Below are 16,902 nucleotides of genomic sequence, written 5' to 3'. Positions count from 1 at the left end.
GAGTGGAACTTATTCTTAGTAGTTATTATATGACACACATCCCACTTGCTTTCATAGTTGACCGCATCAATTTAAAGTCATTGTGTACATGGCCATGTCCCAAAATCTGAAAGTGTTTTTATTGACACAAAGTGAAACCTAATTACCCATATTTGCTTCATACCATTTTATTTCATTCATTTCGGCTTGGTAAATTGCTCTTGTGGCTAGTGTACCTTTATGACTGCAGAGTTTACCTGTATTTTTGTCTAAAACTATGTATGTTTTGTTTTGAACAGTATAGGACAGTATAACAGTATGCAGAAGATGTTATTGTGCCTTTCATGCTCTTAATTCATGTCGAGGGCAGACCAAAGCAAATCAGTTGAGGCTTTACATAACACCAAATAGCAGATTGAGCAAAAGCAAAACTTAATTTTCTCTATAGTATTTCTGTTGTATTACAAATAATGCATGCCATTGTCATCTAATTTGTATGTTGATTTTTCTTTCTGTCAGAAAAATATAAAGAGACTGGAAAAGCGCATTAAACACGCAGTACAAGTTCAGAGTAAGGTGGACAATGGGTCCAGTGAATTGCCAACTGTCAGTTCTGGCTGTGATGAGGTAAAAGTTTGATTTATCAAAGAAAATAAAAATCATAAAAAAAAAAAAAATGATATCCCATATGTACTGTAGTATTCCTTTCATGTCTTCAATGACACCCAATCTAATTTAAAAGTTAGCATGGCTTCCCACTTCAGAAATATGTCTTTTAATAAGCTGTCATTTTAACAAAGCCCTTTTAGAATAGTTCCAACAATGGCCGTGGATGTGTCACTGCATAGCAGCTAAAGTTCAGCTGTTGCCTCTGTATTCTATTATCTCTGTATTGTGATATTTGTCATGTAGTAGTATAGTATTTTACTGTGCTAAAGTAAAAAGTTTGGGATGGGAAATGACATTTGTAATTTAGCAGTAAGCTTTAAAGAGGGCCTAATACAACTTACGATTGATCTGTCTTAATTCTGTTTTTTTGCTTAGACCCATTATGGACTTTTGCATGCAAGTGGACTTTTGCATACAAATAGAAAATTCTAATTAATCCCTCAAATACACCTCCTAGCCATTGGTTAACTGCATGTCATGTATGCTAATTTATGCCATGTAGTGCTCTGAAACCAGCAGTGTCACAATGATTAACACTGCTAATGATGTTAAATGCTGCTACTCTCCCACCACTATCTTGTGGGAGTTTGCGCATTGTGTTTCAGGAAGTTTTTATATTCTCGGTAAAAGCGCTTTTTTTCCCCTTTACTGCACCAAGCTCACCGCTTCATCCTGTCTCTCCTTCCTTCAAGAAACAAACTCTTAACTCTACCTTTCTCTTTAACGACATGTGACTCAATCTTTATTAGTGTTAGCTGTAACACAAACATCATATCAGGTGCAAAGATACTATATGCAGCCAGGTGTTACTACAGAACCTAGATTTCACTATAAAAGTTTTAAAATGATGCTTCTTTCTGGATACAGATGTGTTGTGTTCTAAAATGCTGATCACACCAGCTTAAGTAGGTTTGATTTCAACGACCTCTTTCATCATGGAAGACATTAAAAATGTGATGTGCCATGTGGATGAAAGAAAAGACTGCTGCTTGCCTTTAGGAAAACACTCTAAGCAGATATACTTTCAGCTGAACACTTTTTATGTACGTTAAGATGGCTAGTTTAAAGCTATAAAGTTAACATGCCTTATTGTAATTTTTAAAGCCTTGTTTTAATACTCTGTTTTATTTTACAGCTTCCAAAAACAGAAACAACACTTAGTGCTTCTAATATCGCTCCAACTGCAGAATCTGAAATTTCTCTCTCAAGGATGCATTCTACACAAAGTCTAAACACCGATCGCACAGAACTTGTTGTACTTAGTGACAATGAATCTGAGCAGCAGAGGTGAGGCTTCACTTAAATCTCCAATTAGTTGTTAGGATATGCTACATACATTTCTCAATTCCACGTTCCATCAGGCTGTTCTCTTCCCACGTTACCCCTGGAGTTCCCCTGCTCATCAGTGCACCTAACACCTACAGACCGCAGAGGCACTGTTCCCTCTAATTTTTGTGTGTGTGCAGATTTTTTTCTGGTGAGCAAAAACTTTGGTAGTGAGTACTTGTCCTGTAGCACCACAAACTTTTACATTGGGTATGTCGCTGCCATTCTCCTATCCAGCACCAAATGACTACTTTTCTCCTTGCCAATAGTACATTTCATGCTCCTACACCACATCAACAATTACCTTCATTCTACTCTTCTGTGAACACCTTAGACTCGGATGATAATGCTATTAGCCTAGCTGTATAGCGAAATATCATAGTGTCACAATAACTGTCGGAAAAGACTGTCCCAGGCCACTGGTAACCCCATAACAATTTCTCAGGGAGTTATCTTTAGCTTCACTGGACCATCTATAGGGACCAGGAGGTAATTTGCCCTTGCGGAGGTTCATAGAAACTAATTCACTAAATAATGATAGATCACACTTACCTTGGGGAAACCTATACAGAGCAGAATTACCAGCTCATTTGTACTTTTCTTGAAGATGTTCTATGGCCTTGTAATATTCTAGTATAGGCCTATTTGCAGGTACTGTTTTCTTATTTCCCTTTAAGCTCAAACAAGTCGCAGAGTCTTCCTGCTTTTAGTGAAGCCACCCTGGATGCCTGAATGTTCTTTGACCAATGGGATCTTACTCCATGCCAATACTGGGTGAACTGCCCACAGTTGATCCACATGTAGTCCAGCCTAATGAGAATATCAATGACCAATACATTTTTGTTAAAGAAAAAACACACACAAGATCCTGTTTCACTGGGGCTGAAACTTTTTAATTTTCCACCCCGTTTGTTGGTGGGATTCAGGTCCCTATTGGGCTGGAGGCAAGGAGAGGGGTCGAACTGGGAGATACCGGTTATTTTATCCGTTCCCTACTCTCCTGTGGAGGAGGCTCTGGCCACTCTGGGGCTGTTGATCGTGAAACAATCAGGTTTATTGAATTGACACAAATCAATGTATTCAGTAACAGGATTAGGGTAAGGGTGTAGTGGGATAGCAGATTAACATTTCCAAGTATGTTAAACATGGATTTTGCTCCTTGAAGGAAGTTGTGGCACAAGTGGGTGACTGGGCTAAATATATTATTACATGGCCTGGTACTCTTCTATTGCCATACTAATCCACAAATATAGTAATCTATGTAGACTCATAATATAGTTATATGGTAGGAATAAGAGAATCATACTACAATTAATGTGTGCAGAGGGCATCTTCCTCCACGTTGCCAGCCATATGTGTCACATAGATGCCTCCCCTCACATTTGCCACTTGCGCAGTACACAAACTCACCTCCCCCTTGCTGGACATACATTGCACTATGATACATACTTACCTTGCCGCTCACACATTGCACTTTGAATGCCCCCCAACTCTTATAGTGGACAATGATGTGAATGTGCAGAGAGAAGCTCCAATATCTCTAGGTTAAAGAGTAACTAACACTCATGACACTTAGCACTCCTAGATTAGGGTGAGAGCAGAGATTACCTCTAATGTGGCCAGCACCTCCATGGTCATTAGATGGTGGTAAATGCGCAAGTCCCTTAGATCGGTGTGCAGTGGCTCAAAAAATTGTGCAAAGTTTCACACTTGGCAGGAAAAATTGAGTAGACAGACATTATCATTAGTCAAGGAATTCAGCCTAACAATTCACTAGGACCTCATGAATGTTTGGTAATAAAATGTCTTACTTATGTCCTTGTTTTTATTTGTAAATTTAGTATATTTTGGCACTGGAATATCAAATGCCACTTTAGCCCACAAAATGGCTGCTTCCACTTTGTATAGTGGACAGCAGCATTATAACTTTTGTTGAACCACTGCAATTTTATAACTACAGAAGCAATTATTCCTTGTTTGACTTATAGTATAACTATATGGTGTGAATGAGAAGATTTCTACTATTGCCATCCCTCTTTTCCTCCTAGCAAAAGACATGTTGGTGCAGGATAATGATCAGAAGTTGCTTATCTGGACAGACTGCTGTTTCCAATATGACATCACTGCAGCGTCAGTAGCAGTACCGGACTCTAACCATCAGTCACTTATATTACTGTTTCTTTTTAATAATTTGTTTCTTTTTGGGGGATTTTCCTTAATCAATTGTCCATTAACACACAAAAATATGTAACTAAAAAATGACAAAAGATGCATTACATACAAAAACTTCAAAATTGCAAAGTACAGAACTCCAATAAATATATAGCCGAAAGTGGAGTACACTCTGTAATGCCACTTATTGTTCATCTTTTTATGCAAGATTCTTACACTCTCTTATTAGATTTCCTAAATTGGCTCCCAGTGCTCTCATTCTTTTGAGATTGCACCAGTATTATGGAATAATGAATCCTGCAATAAATAAGAGTTGCGGAGAAAGCAAGAATTTTTATACGATGTCAGCAGTAACTGATGTAACTTAATTTATAAAAGGCTTCAGTCTGTGCTACTATAACGGATGTAATTATGAGTCGAAAGACCAAATGAGGCATAACTATGGATGCACAACAAAACCAGTAATTAGTTTATATGGCTTTCCACAGTATCTGGCCCCTGAACATCTTACTAAATGCACTCTAAAAAGTCCACAAAGCATCTTTGCGTGGAAAAATATACAGTAGTGCTTGTGAAGACTTCTGTGGTATATCCTGTATACTTGTAACCTGGGAATGCACAAGATTCACAAGAGTTGAAGGTGTACTGATGCGCCTGAACATTCCTTTTGCACATAGATATATTTCCCTCTTTGTGGTCTATGTGTATTTGCTGGTTAGGTATTTCCTGGTTTTTATGCGCAGGAATAATCACTTGCTTCACTGGCACTCAGGAACTCATGCAGATTTCACAGGAGTTTTTCATGTTGTATTTATTAAACTGCATGATGCTCTTGGGTGGCAGGCTAGTTACGGTTTGCTTTTGATATGCCTGGTGACCAGCATACACCGTAGAGCCCCTTTCTGGGGACTAGCATACATTACACATCAGAGCCCCATTCTGGTACTTGCTCAATTACTAAAACTGCATTTGGGTGCAAAATTTGCTCTAAACTATAGCAACTGATCAGACAATTGTTTTTTATGTTGCATTATATTATCTGCATTATAGAGATGAAAGCTGGTTTAAAGAAAATATTACACCTTTAAATGCATTGCCAATAAACAAATCTTACCATTGCACACTGTTTGCACTTGTTTCTAGAAGCCTTAGGTGCTGTTACAGAAACTAGTATTATTGTAATTGATTTGTAAGGTGCCACAGTACTTCGCAGAGCTGGACAAAGGAAAAACGGGGCATACAAGGTAGACAGAATAAGTGCACATATGAAAATAGGTGGGGAAAGACCCTGCTCATGAGGAAAAGGGCCCAGCTGAGACAAGAGGACTGAGATTGGGACAGTTGTGAGACTGTACAAATGCGAGTGGTATAATATGGAGTAGGGTAAGCTCTAATAAAGAGGTTAGTTTTCAGAGAGCGTTTTAAGATTTGATGGCTGTGGGAGAGTCTGATTGGACGTGGTAAAGGGATTCCAGAAGTGGGTAGCAGCATGGGAGAAGTCTTGTAGGCAAGAGAGAGAAGTTGTAAATAGTTGATAATTGTAAATGATAGTGGATGCCACCTGGAAGTTTAATTGACTGAGTGACAGCTGCTTGTACTGTGACTGTAGGAGTCTACAAGAAGCTACCTTGTACTGATAGAGAGCTGGATCTTCTATATTAATGAATGCTTCACCTAGAAACAAGTAGATGGGTGTAGTGAGCGACAAGGGATAAAGATAGAAGAGCGCAGATCAGGTCAGATCATCTACACAGTGCTTCCTGTACCCTAATATAATAAAAAAAAAACAGCACTGTTTAGTATTTGTATAGGATGCCCTTCTGATGCTGTTTATTCTTGGTGGTAAATTGTTTCATTAATGCATGGCACACAGCACAAACTACACAACCATTGTGATATGCCTCATGCTTAACCAAACTGCTGCACATACAGTGAGAACATATTCTGTAAAGCTGTACACAGATTATATCAGAGTATTTGATATTTGAAGAAATTAAGAACCCTCACACAACTGCATATGTTAAATCCACTGGGTTTTATGATTCTTCTCTCAGTCGTTTGTGCTACAGAATGAGCGCCTGATGTAGTATGTTTTCTTTTTTGTTTTGTTTTTGCAAAAACCTACTACAAAATGTGTCCGCACATTTTGCATAATGCATTGAATAGCTTTTATTTTTCTTTTATTGCCTTCCAGAAATATGCTAGCAATTTCAACAAATGAAGTTGAAACACATATTTTAATGAACCTTTTCTTTTTTTTTCAGAAAATCGGAACAAATTAAAACTGACCGTCCAAACTATTCTCCAAAAAAAGTGGACAATGCAGGTATGAAAGTTTCTTAATCTTCTCTCCTTCATGTGTTTAACTCGTGTGTGCTTCTAGGAAAGTATTTTTTTTTCACACAGATATGAGTGCAATTAAATTGGATGGCTGAGGTGTCCTGGCCAACAGACTTCATCTCATGGACCATGTTTGGTATGGTCCAGTGCTGACCACATGCTGTGTCAAATTGTAGCAATTGACTATATTTACAGCCATTGTCAAAAATATTGGCATCCTTTCCGGTTTTTTTCTAATAATGCACTGTTTCGTCCAGAAAATTGTTGAAGTGAGAGAAAAAAATAGTATCCACATATGTATTTGTTTAGTTTGCAGTAGAATAAAACACAAAAAGCAGAAAAAATAAGATTTTTGTACTTACCGTAAAATCTTTCACTTAACCCAGTTGGAGTAAACTGCTCACCTTGGTATAGAGGGCACTGTGGAGTAAAGGCACTATCAAACTTGTTTAGCCTGCTCCCTCCCCTCAATGCCCCCTCCAGCCATATTCCTCAGTTTATTTAACAAAGCCGCAAGAGAGGGCGAAACACAACCAACAGAACAAACAGAACTGTCAGAACAAAGGGTGGGAGAGCAGTGTCCCCCAACTGGTTTAAGTGAAAGAGGTTTTACGGTAAGTACAAAAATCTTTATATCACTTGCACTGCCAGTTGGGGGGGGGGGGGGACACTGCTCACCTTGGGGATGTCCCATAGCTGCTCTTGTGGGTCAGAATGCTCATGATGAGTGGCACGTAACACCTTACGGCCAAAACTGACGTCTTTGTATGCAAGGACGTGGAATCTATAGAATCTAGTGAAAGTATGGACGGAATACCAGGCGCCAGCCCTGCTTAAATGTTCAACCGAGGCTCCATGCTGCGCTGCCCAAGAAGTGCTAACCGTTCTGCTAGAATGGGCCGTGAGACCTTCAGAAACCAGAGATCCCTGCGAAATGTAAGCCTGATGAATCGTGTCAGTAATCCACCTGGTAATCGTCTGTTTTGTGGCCAGCCAGCCACACTTGCGAGCATAATAAAGCACCACATAAATTCGCAAAGCCATAACAACATCTAAAAGAGGGCCAGAACTCTGCTGATCAGAAGACCTGTCACAAGACAAAGCGGGAAGGATTTTGTATTGGTTAATGTGAAACTTAGACACCACTATCATCATCATCATCATTTATTGATATAGCGCCACTAATTCCACAGCGCTATACAGAGAACTCGCTGACATCAGTCCCTGTCCCATTGGAGCTTACAGTCTAAATTCCCTAACGCACACACACGCAGTGACTTGGGTCAATTTGATAGCAGCCACTTAACCTACCAGTATGTTTTTGGAGTGTGGGAGGGAACCGGAGCACCTGAAGGAAAACCACGGGGAGAACATACAAACTCCACACTCATGGTCGGGAATCGATCTCATGACCCCAGTTCTGTGAGGCAGAAATGCTAACCACTGAGCCACCATGCTTTAGACTGAAATGACGGTAGGGTGCGTAAAACCGACCTATCGTCATAGAAGATCAGGAAGGAAAGGCGTCGAGAAAGAGCCGACAATTCTTAAACCCTCCTAGCTGAGGATATCGCCAACAAAAAGGAGACGACCTTCCAGGTAAGCATTTTCAAGGAAACCGACTCCAATGGGTCAAACAGAGATTTCTGCAATTCTGAAAGCACTAAATTGACATCCCCCTGGAACTACCTGACGAGTAAACGGTAGTTGGATATGTAGAACACTCTGTAAGAATGTTTGGACATTCGCTAAGAGAGCAATACGTTTCTGAAAATATACAGGCAAGGCCGAAACCTGTACCTTAAGGGACGCAAGACACAAACCCTCATCCAAACAATCCTGTAGGAAGGCCGACACCCTTTCCATATGAAAGGGACAAGTGGAAAACTTATGGGCCTCTCACCAACCAATGTAAGACTTCCAGATGCAATGGTAATTTCTGGAAGATGATGTCTTTCTTGTCTGAAGTATGGTCTGAATAAGGATTAGGGTTCCAACATCCATGCAGTTAAAGCTAAGCGATCTAGGTCCTGATGAAAGAAAAGACCTTGAATGAGAAGATCCTCTGCGTGGCAGCCATCAAGGAGGATCCACGGACATGGCGAGAAAGTCGGCGTACCAAGACCTTCGAGGTAACATTGTAAGTGGAGAAAAGATGTATACTAGCTAGAAATTCCAAGGAACTGTCATGGCATCTGTCAGAAAGGCCTGCGCGGACCTTGTGTCCGTGCACCATAATTGTCCACCTTGCAGTTCCATTAGGAAGCCATCAAGTCTATTTCTGGGTGACCCCACCTGTGTACAAGTTGGGTAAACACGTCCGGATGAAGTTACTCTTTACCTGGGTGGCTTGTATGGCGGCTCAAATAATCCGCGTTTTTTAATTGTCCACTCCCAAGATAAAGACTGTCAAAATGGCCAGAACCCACAGTTCCACCCACTTCATGATGTTTGTGACTTCTTTCATTGCCAGAGAGCTTCTGGTTCCACCTTGATAATTTATATAAGCCATAACTATGGCGTTTTCCAACTGGATTCGAAATTGTTTGTGCTCAGTTCGAGTACGTTGATGTGTAAATGCTCTTCCTCAAGGGTCCAAGTCCCCTGCAATCGCAGATTGAGGAGGACAGCACCCCAGTCCGAGCGGCTGGCATCCGTTGTCACCACTGTCCAATTTTGTACCGAAAACGGACACCCCCTGTTGAGATTGTTGAGTCTCAACCACCATGTCAGGGATAGTCGTTGAGGCTGATAAACGGAAAAACTGTACTTCCAGTCAGGTGTCTGACCATTTCCAATGTAGCAGAATTGCTTTCTGAAGAGGTCACTGCCCTGCCTCAAAACAAGATACTATGCAACCCAGCAGCTTCATGGACTGAAGCGCTGACACCCGCTTAAGAGCCAGTAATTGTTTCACCTGGTTCTGCAATGTGAGAATCTTTTCCTAGAGGTAAGAATACCTTTTGACATTTGGGGCTAGATTTACTAAGCTGCGGGTTTGAAAAAGTGGGGATGTTGCCTATAGCAACCAATCAGATTCTAGCTGTCATTTTGTAGACAGTACTAAATAAATGAAAGCTAGAATCTGATTGTTTGCTATAGGCAACATTCCCACTTTTTCAAACCTGCAGCTTAGTATATCTAGCCCTTGGTGTTGAAAAGAAGCCCCAGAAACAGCATGCTTTGAGACGGTATCCAACTATATTTCTTGGCATTGATAATCCAGCTGTGATCTTGTAACACTTTTGCTGTTAGGGGTTCGATTTCGAGATCACTTACGTCTGAGTCTGCCTTTATCTGCAGATCATCTAAAAAGGGGATAATCTTTACCCCTAGATGGTGAAATAATGCCGCCATAACTGCTATTCCCTTGGTAAAGGCTCTTGGTGCCGTGGCTAAAAAATGATCTTGATCCACCACAAGTCCGAGAAGATTTTGGTGACCAAATCAGGACGTGAAGGTACGCGTCCTTGATGTCTAATGACACCAGAAACTAGTCTTTCTCCATCAAATTTATGACAGAGCAGAAGGACTCCATCTGAAAACTCAAAGTGTATGTTGAGATCTCTGAGATTAAGAATAGGACAGAAATCTGGGTTTTGTACAAGGAAGAGGTGTGAAAAATACCCCAGACCTCTTTCCTGTTCTTGAACCGGGATAACCACTCCCAAAGCCACTAAAGCCTTGACCGCTTCTAAGAGGGCCAACCTCCAGACCGTATCCTTGTGAAAAGGAGTGGACAGATATTTCCTGGGGGCCGGACCTTCGAGGTCCAAAATGTACCACCTGGAAACCACCCCCCTCACCCAGGTGTCTGTTGTTGAGCAAAGCCACGGGTCCCGAAAGAGCAACAAGCGATCTCCCACCACCGTAGATTCCGGTGGGTGAACTAGTGAGTCATGCCCAGGGATTCTCAGCAGGCTTGTTCTTGCGGCGGCATCCAGACCAAGCTTGCCAACCTCTTTGGCCATCCCCACCCCGGGTGGCGGTGTGCTGACCTCGTGGGGATAATCCCTTGGCTTGTCACACGAACCGAATGGAACGAAAAGTCTGCCTTTATGGTTTGGAAGTGGCCACCGGAAGAAAATAACTCTTTCCCATCCCCCCCCCCCCCCCCCCTGTGGTCTGTACAATAAACTTATCTAAGGCCTGTCCAAACAGAGGGAGACCATCATATGGAACAGCTTCCAAAGCCCTCTTGGATTCAGCGTCTGCCTTCCAAAATCTTAGCAAAAGCGTATGTCTGGCCACAATAGCTAAGGCAGACATACAGGACAATCCCTGACAAGCATCTATTGCTTCATCTCCCAGAAATTCAGCAGCCTTCTTTTACGTGGTCTGACAAATCGGGAAAAGCCCGCCTGACTCGTTCACGCAGTGCAGAAGCCCATTTTTTTTATTGCTTTAATTCACCAAGGCTGCTGCCATAATGGGATACAGCGAAGCTCCAGAGGCACAATAGATAGATTTAAGAATACCCTTGCACCGTTTATCAGTGTTGTCTTTTAAAGAAGTAGCACTTGGCAACGGGATAACGATAATCTTAGCCAAATGTTTGATTGGAGCATCCACACATGGATGATTCTCCCAGGATCCAATTTCCGTCTTAGGAAAGGGATAATTAAGCGGGTACCGCCTAGGTATGAGAAATCTGGTCTAGTCCTAGCCTCTCTCCAAATATCAACAATTAGAGAGATGGAGGAAAGAACATGGTTCTTTTCTTAGACCTGAACGTAGATGTCTGGGCCACATCTTGGTCATTATAAGCAATATTGAGTACCTGCCTCAACGCCAGGATCAGGTCCTCGATACCTTGTCTGCTAGAATAATCCTCTTCCCACACAGACGATTCTTTACAGTCAGTCGTTGTGCACAACATCTTCTTCCTGTAAGGACAGCTCCGTATCAGAGTCCTCTATGTACTGAGAAACAGGCTGGCCCAGACACTTGAGCAGCCTATGGGCCGAAGCGGTCTACAACACCATTTCCAGTGAAGCAGACACTAAACAGGCCTTGGACTGATCTGTCTAAATTCTGCATCCAAGGTGGATTTTGGGAGGACCCAGCGGAAGCGGGTAGCAACAGAGATGCTTGTTCCGTGGAAAGGGCATCAAAAGACTGTGTACACTGGGAAGAAGTAAATGTGGGTCATCCCTTCTGCAATGGACAGTGGCAGCTCTTTGGTCCATGTCTGTTCCGCCACCTCAGTTGCTCCCCCAGACGAGCGCTGACGCAGCTCCTCGGCTTCACATTTACGGCACCAGCTGTCTGGTTCATACCGTCCAGATGGTAATTTAGGTTGACATCTGGAACAGGCGAAATACATTACAGTGACAGCTTTGGACTTGGAACCTGTCCCTCTTTCTGACATGATTTTAGTAAAGCGCAACAGATATGAGAGAGATACTGCAGTGGAGAAGCATTCAACACACACTCACACTCTCACACTGAAGAAGATAGAAGACTGTCATCCCATCAAACTTTCTCCATGTAGTAAATATGGTGAAGCTTGCTATGGCGATTAAACAGTATCATTCCCCTTTCTCGCAGCTTCTGGCGGATGTGGTGGTGTTTGCCGACATCTGACCCGCCACAGGTATTTTCTTGCAAACAAATCTTGGCAAGGAGCACAATGCATGAAGTCTCTGGGAAACATGTTTTTGTCTAGCAGTTTGTTTGGAATCAGAATACCATGTCCTGTTCTTCGCACACAACTCTTTGGAATAGCGGCAACGCATCACCTAAGATGTGCAGATTGCATGCTCCTTTTTTTTTTTTTTTTTTGAGTGCTTGGGAAATGTCATGGCCCAGGCAACTTCAGTCTCATTTCAGTGCACATGCTCAATATTGAAGGCTATTTTTGAGAGAGGCTTCTCACAGCACAGGCAGAACTGTGTTTTGTTATGCCCTGAAGCATTCACTTCTTCTGGAAAATGGATTGCATCATCTTTTCCGCTTTCTGTGTTCAAAACACCACTACGATCTTGTTGAGAATAGTTTTGAATAGAATGTGTTTTTGTGTTGCTTCCAAGGTTGGCTGGGTAACAGTAACAACAGGGGATACATATTTGGTAGGTACTGTGGAAACATCAGGAAATCCACATATATCAGAATACCTGGTGGAGATGGCATCTGATGGTATCAAGAAATGTGAAGAAGAGTTTAAGTGTTTTGTGCATTTAGTTGCGACAGATAATGCACCTAATGTTTCACGGATTCGTGTCTTGCTAGAAAACCGTAAAGACCAGACCTATGGCTGTTCGGCACATCTTTTGAATCTCTTAGCTAATGACTGTTAGTTTCCTAACTTCCGTACAGGTTTCCGAACATGTTCTCAATGTTGTTAAATATTTTCGAAACAACCATTTTGCTAATGCTCTCTACAGACAAACTGGTGCTCCCAGGCATATCATGCTAGCTGAAACTCATTGGATCAGTTTAGTGGATTGTCTGGATGCTTACATTAAAGGATGGTCTACACTTCTAAAAATCTGTGAAGATAATCAGAACAAAATTGATAGAAACGTGCAAGCAAAAGTTACCAATGTTATAGGGAAGTTCCAGGCACAAGCTCCACCGTTCCAGGAATAATTTTTCAATGAATCTGTGGTGTCACAAGTGTCGTCTTATAAATGGTTTTGTATTACCATTCAGATTTATTTAATTATAAGTAATAAGTAGGACTAATGCTTAACATTAACTTATTTGTATTTTCAATTTCCTCTATTTCTGAGTGTACTTTGTATATTTTAATATGTTTAGTCTATCTACATATATTCAGATGTAATAGGAATAGTAAGCTTTAAAGAATTGGTTCAATTGAAAGATTTAAAATCATATAAAAGACTAATAACTTCTGACTGATAATGCTAGAAAGCATTAAAACATGGTTGATCAAGGTTTCCAATGCCTAGCAATGTTTCACAGTATTAATATAATAAACAAGATTCAATTTTTTTCCATCAAAACAGTAATGCAAAAAAAAAAAATGGATTAAACAAAACAAAAAAAAATTTTTTTTTTTTTTTATTCCAACCCTGGTTTCTTCACTATGTTCCAATAGCGCATCACACTTGCTGGTGTGTGAACCACTCTCTTCTGAAGGGTCAGGGACTCTTCTCCACTGTTCTCCAGGTTATAGTCAAAGCCACCACTGGGCTGTGTCATGCCCCACTGTCCCCACTTTACTTTCAGCAGAAGAATGATATGACCGTGTCTTATTCCCGTTGTGTGTAAACGGGAAGGAAAGCTCCTTTACTTCCCATACATATGCATCTGCTGTTCCACTGACATCTGGTGGGGCATGCACACACTTTCCCCTTCAAGTCAGAAATACACACCCACACTCACTTTTTTGGTCCGATAAAAGTGACCCGAGGGGACAGATTTTGGTGCCAAGTATATTAACAAGGTTCCATGCATTGACTGAGGTCCCCACAGTGTTGGTGTGTGAAAAGGTCCCTACAGGTAGTCACAGCTAGTTAACATACAATGCATGTGGTTAGTTAGGGAATATTAGACCTTATGGCTGGAAATTGCAGTATATAGGGCCTGAAATAGCAGCCGATCATGAAGAACATCTGATTGGGATCTGGCGAATGGCATGAACAGTAGATCTAGTTCCACAGTGATCCTATGTACCACTTATACACTCCTAGTACAGTCCTATTAATGGTGCCCTCTTGTGTCAAACAATGGGATCTCTATCGACTGTGTATAAACACATTTAGTTTTAATGCATGCAAGTTGAGATTTAGTTCACACACTCTAATACATAAAATGTTGGGAAAGGTGCTATACTTTTACAGAAATAAATGGTAGACACCTATCTGAATCTTCGGTTGATAGACATCCACAGTTTGATCATAATGAGCATGAACAATTTTTATTCCAGATGCTATATTAAATAACAATGTTGCAGACTTTACTATAGATTTCCTTCTGTTTTGTACCTTTTTACTTTTAACACAGACTTATCATTAGCCTTTTAGATAGCTGCCCTCACTGTGAAAACATCTTATAGTATAGCATATTACAATGTACAGTCATGGCCAAAAGTTTTGAGAATGACACAATTATTGGTTTTCACAGTCTACTGCATCAGTTTTTATGATGGCAATTTGCGTATACTCCAGAATGTCATGAAGAGCGATCAGATGAATTGCAATTCATTTCAAAGTCCCTCTTTGCCATGACAAAGAACTTTATCCCAAAAACAATATTTCCACTGCATTTCAGCCCTGCCACAAAAGGACCAGCTGACATCAGGTCAGTTATTCTCCCATTAACACAGGTGAGTGTTGACGAGGACGAGGCTGGAGATTACTCTGTCATGCTGATTGAGTTAGAATAACGACCTGGAATTTTTAAAAGGAGAGTGGTGCTTGAAATCATTGTTCTTTCTCTGTTAACCATGGTTACCTGCAAGGAAACATGCAGTCATCATTGCTTTGTACGAAAAGGGCTTCAGAGGCAAGGATATTGCTGCTATTAAGATTGCACCTAAATCAACCATTTATTGGATCATCAAGAACTTCAAGGAGAGAGGTTCAATAGTTGTGAAGAAGGCTTCAGGGCGCTCAAGAACGTCCAGCAAGCGCCAGGACCGTCTCCTAAAGTTGATTCAGCTGCGGAATCGGAGCACCACCAGTGCAGAGCTTGCTCAGGAATGGTGGCAGGCAGGTGTGAGTACATCTTCACGTTCAATGAGGCAAAGACTTTTGGAGGATGGCCTGGTGTCAAGAAGGCCAGCAAAGAAGCCACTTCTCTCCAGGAAAAACATCAGGGGCAGAATGATATTCTGCAAAAGGTACTGGGATTGGACTGCCGAGGACTGGGATAAAGTCATTTTCTCTGATGAATCCCCTTTCAGATTGTTTGGGGCATCTGGAAAAACGCTTGAACGGAGAAGGAAAGTTGAGCGCTACCATCAGTCCTGTGTCATGCCAACAGTAAAACATCCTGAGACCATTCATCTGTGGGGTTGCTTCTCAGCTCACTCACAATTTTGCTTAAGAACACAGCCATGAATAAATAATGGTACCAAAACATCCTCCAAGAGCAACTTCTCCCAACCATCCAAGAACAGTTTGGTGACGAACAATGCCTTTTTCAGCATGATGGAGCACCTTGCCAAAAGGCAAAAGTGATAACCAAGTGGCTCGGGGATCAAAACATCGAAATTTTGTGTCCATGGTCAGGAAACTCCCCAGACCTTTAATCCCATTGTGAACTTGTTGTCAATCTTCAAGAGGTGGGTGTACAAATAAAAACCCACAAATTTTCACAAACTCCAAGCATTGATTAGGCAAGAATGGGCGGCCATCAGTCAGTATGTGGCCCAGAAGTTGATTGACAGCATGCCAGGGCGAATTGCGGAGGTCTTCAAATAGAAGGGTCAACACTGCAAATATTGACTCTTTGCATAAACTGAATGTAATTGTCAATAAAAGCCTTTGACACTTATGAAATGCTTGTATTTTTACTTCAGTATACCATAGCAACATCTGACAAAAAGATCTAAAAACACTGAAGCAGCAAACTTTGTGAAAACCAATACTTGTGTTATTCTCAAAACATTTGACCATGACTGTACTATCAGAGTACATTGTAATCTATTATAGTTGGTGGGAGAGAGTAGGGAAGCCAGAACCAAGGTATCCCATTAAATGCTTTTAAAAACAACCTCTTACAGTCAGGACCCCGGGAGCGGTGCAGTCATCAGTGGTTGCAGTCAGCGATGGACTGAGGTTACAAGGTAAGTATAATTACTGTCTATAAGTTAAAACTAACTTAGTAAATAAGGTAAAAAAAATAAATGGAGAACCTAATTAAGTGATGGTTGCCCTCATTTATTTTGCAGTCCTCCACTAAACCTCCAGAGTAATTTGATACACTTGAGCTGTAGTACAGCCTCTGTTCTTAATTTTTGTCATATGGGCAGCTTAACAGCTTATTGACTGGGTACTTTGTAACTTTGTGACCAGACACATTTTACCATATTTTATGTGCTGGTTACACTTTATTTGTTAATGGTGATGATAATGTTCTCATGGCAGTTGGATCTTTCTGTATCATATTTGGTATAGTTGATTTCAATTTAAGTAGCTTATATAGACACATCATTAAACTTTGTCTAGTCAGTCTAATTTGTTTGAGCTATTGGCTGTTTCTTCATTTTTACCATCTTCATAAACTTTCAGTAAACTGTAGATTTGCTTCTATCGAAACAAGCTTCCATACGCTTTTATGTTTGCATATTTCCTGATTTGGTGTGGGTGCTTCTAAACATAGACCAGTTTCTTTCACATGCTGTAGAAGTTGGAAGAATCTGAAGCAAGAGGCTGTGTTATGCTACCTTACCACCATGTTGCAGGAGGGATATATGCTCAGCAGAGTCCCAGGCTGAATTCCTGG

General features: G+C 41.1%; 1 protein-coding gene across 3 annotated transcripts in view; it reads left to right on the top strand.

Moving 5' to 3' along the window:
• The window catches only part of ATF7IP2 (activating transcription factor 7 interacting protein 2), a 52,217-nt gene that overhangs the window by 23,149 nt on the left and 12,166 nt on the right, over positions 1–16,902 (top strand). For 2 of the 3 annotated variants that reach the window (XM_075179823.1, XM_075179822.1), the window contains exons 5-8: positions 499–606; positions 1,784–1,935; positions 6,411–6,472; positions 16,181–16,243. In XM_075179823.1, the coding sequence (XP_075035924.1) occupies positions 499–606; positions 1,784–1,935; positions 6,411–6,472; positions 16,181–16,243 (385 nt within the window). The remainder of the gene's footprint in view (positions 1–498; positions 607–1,783; positions 1,936–6,410; positions 6,473–16,180; positions 16,244–16,902) is intronic. The other variant, XM_075179824.1, reaches the window with a different exon arrangement.

Source organism: Mixophyes fleayi, chromosome 7 (genome assembly GCF_038048845.1).
Source record: "Mixophyes fleayi isolate aMixFle1 chromosome 7, aMixFle1.hap1, whole genome shotgun sequence".
NCBI classification, from domain to species: domain Eukaryota; kingdom Metazoa; phylum Chordata; class Amphibia; order Anura; family Limnodynastidae; genus Mixophyes; species Mixophyes fleayi.
This window is presented reverse-complemented; position numbering and strand designations above follow the sequence as displayed.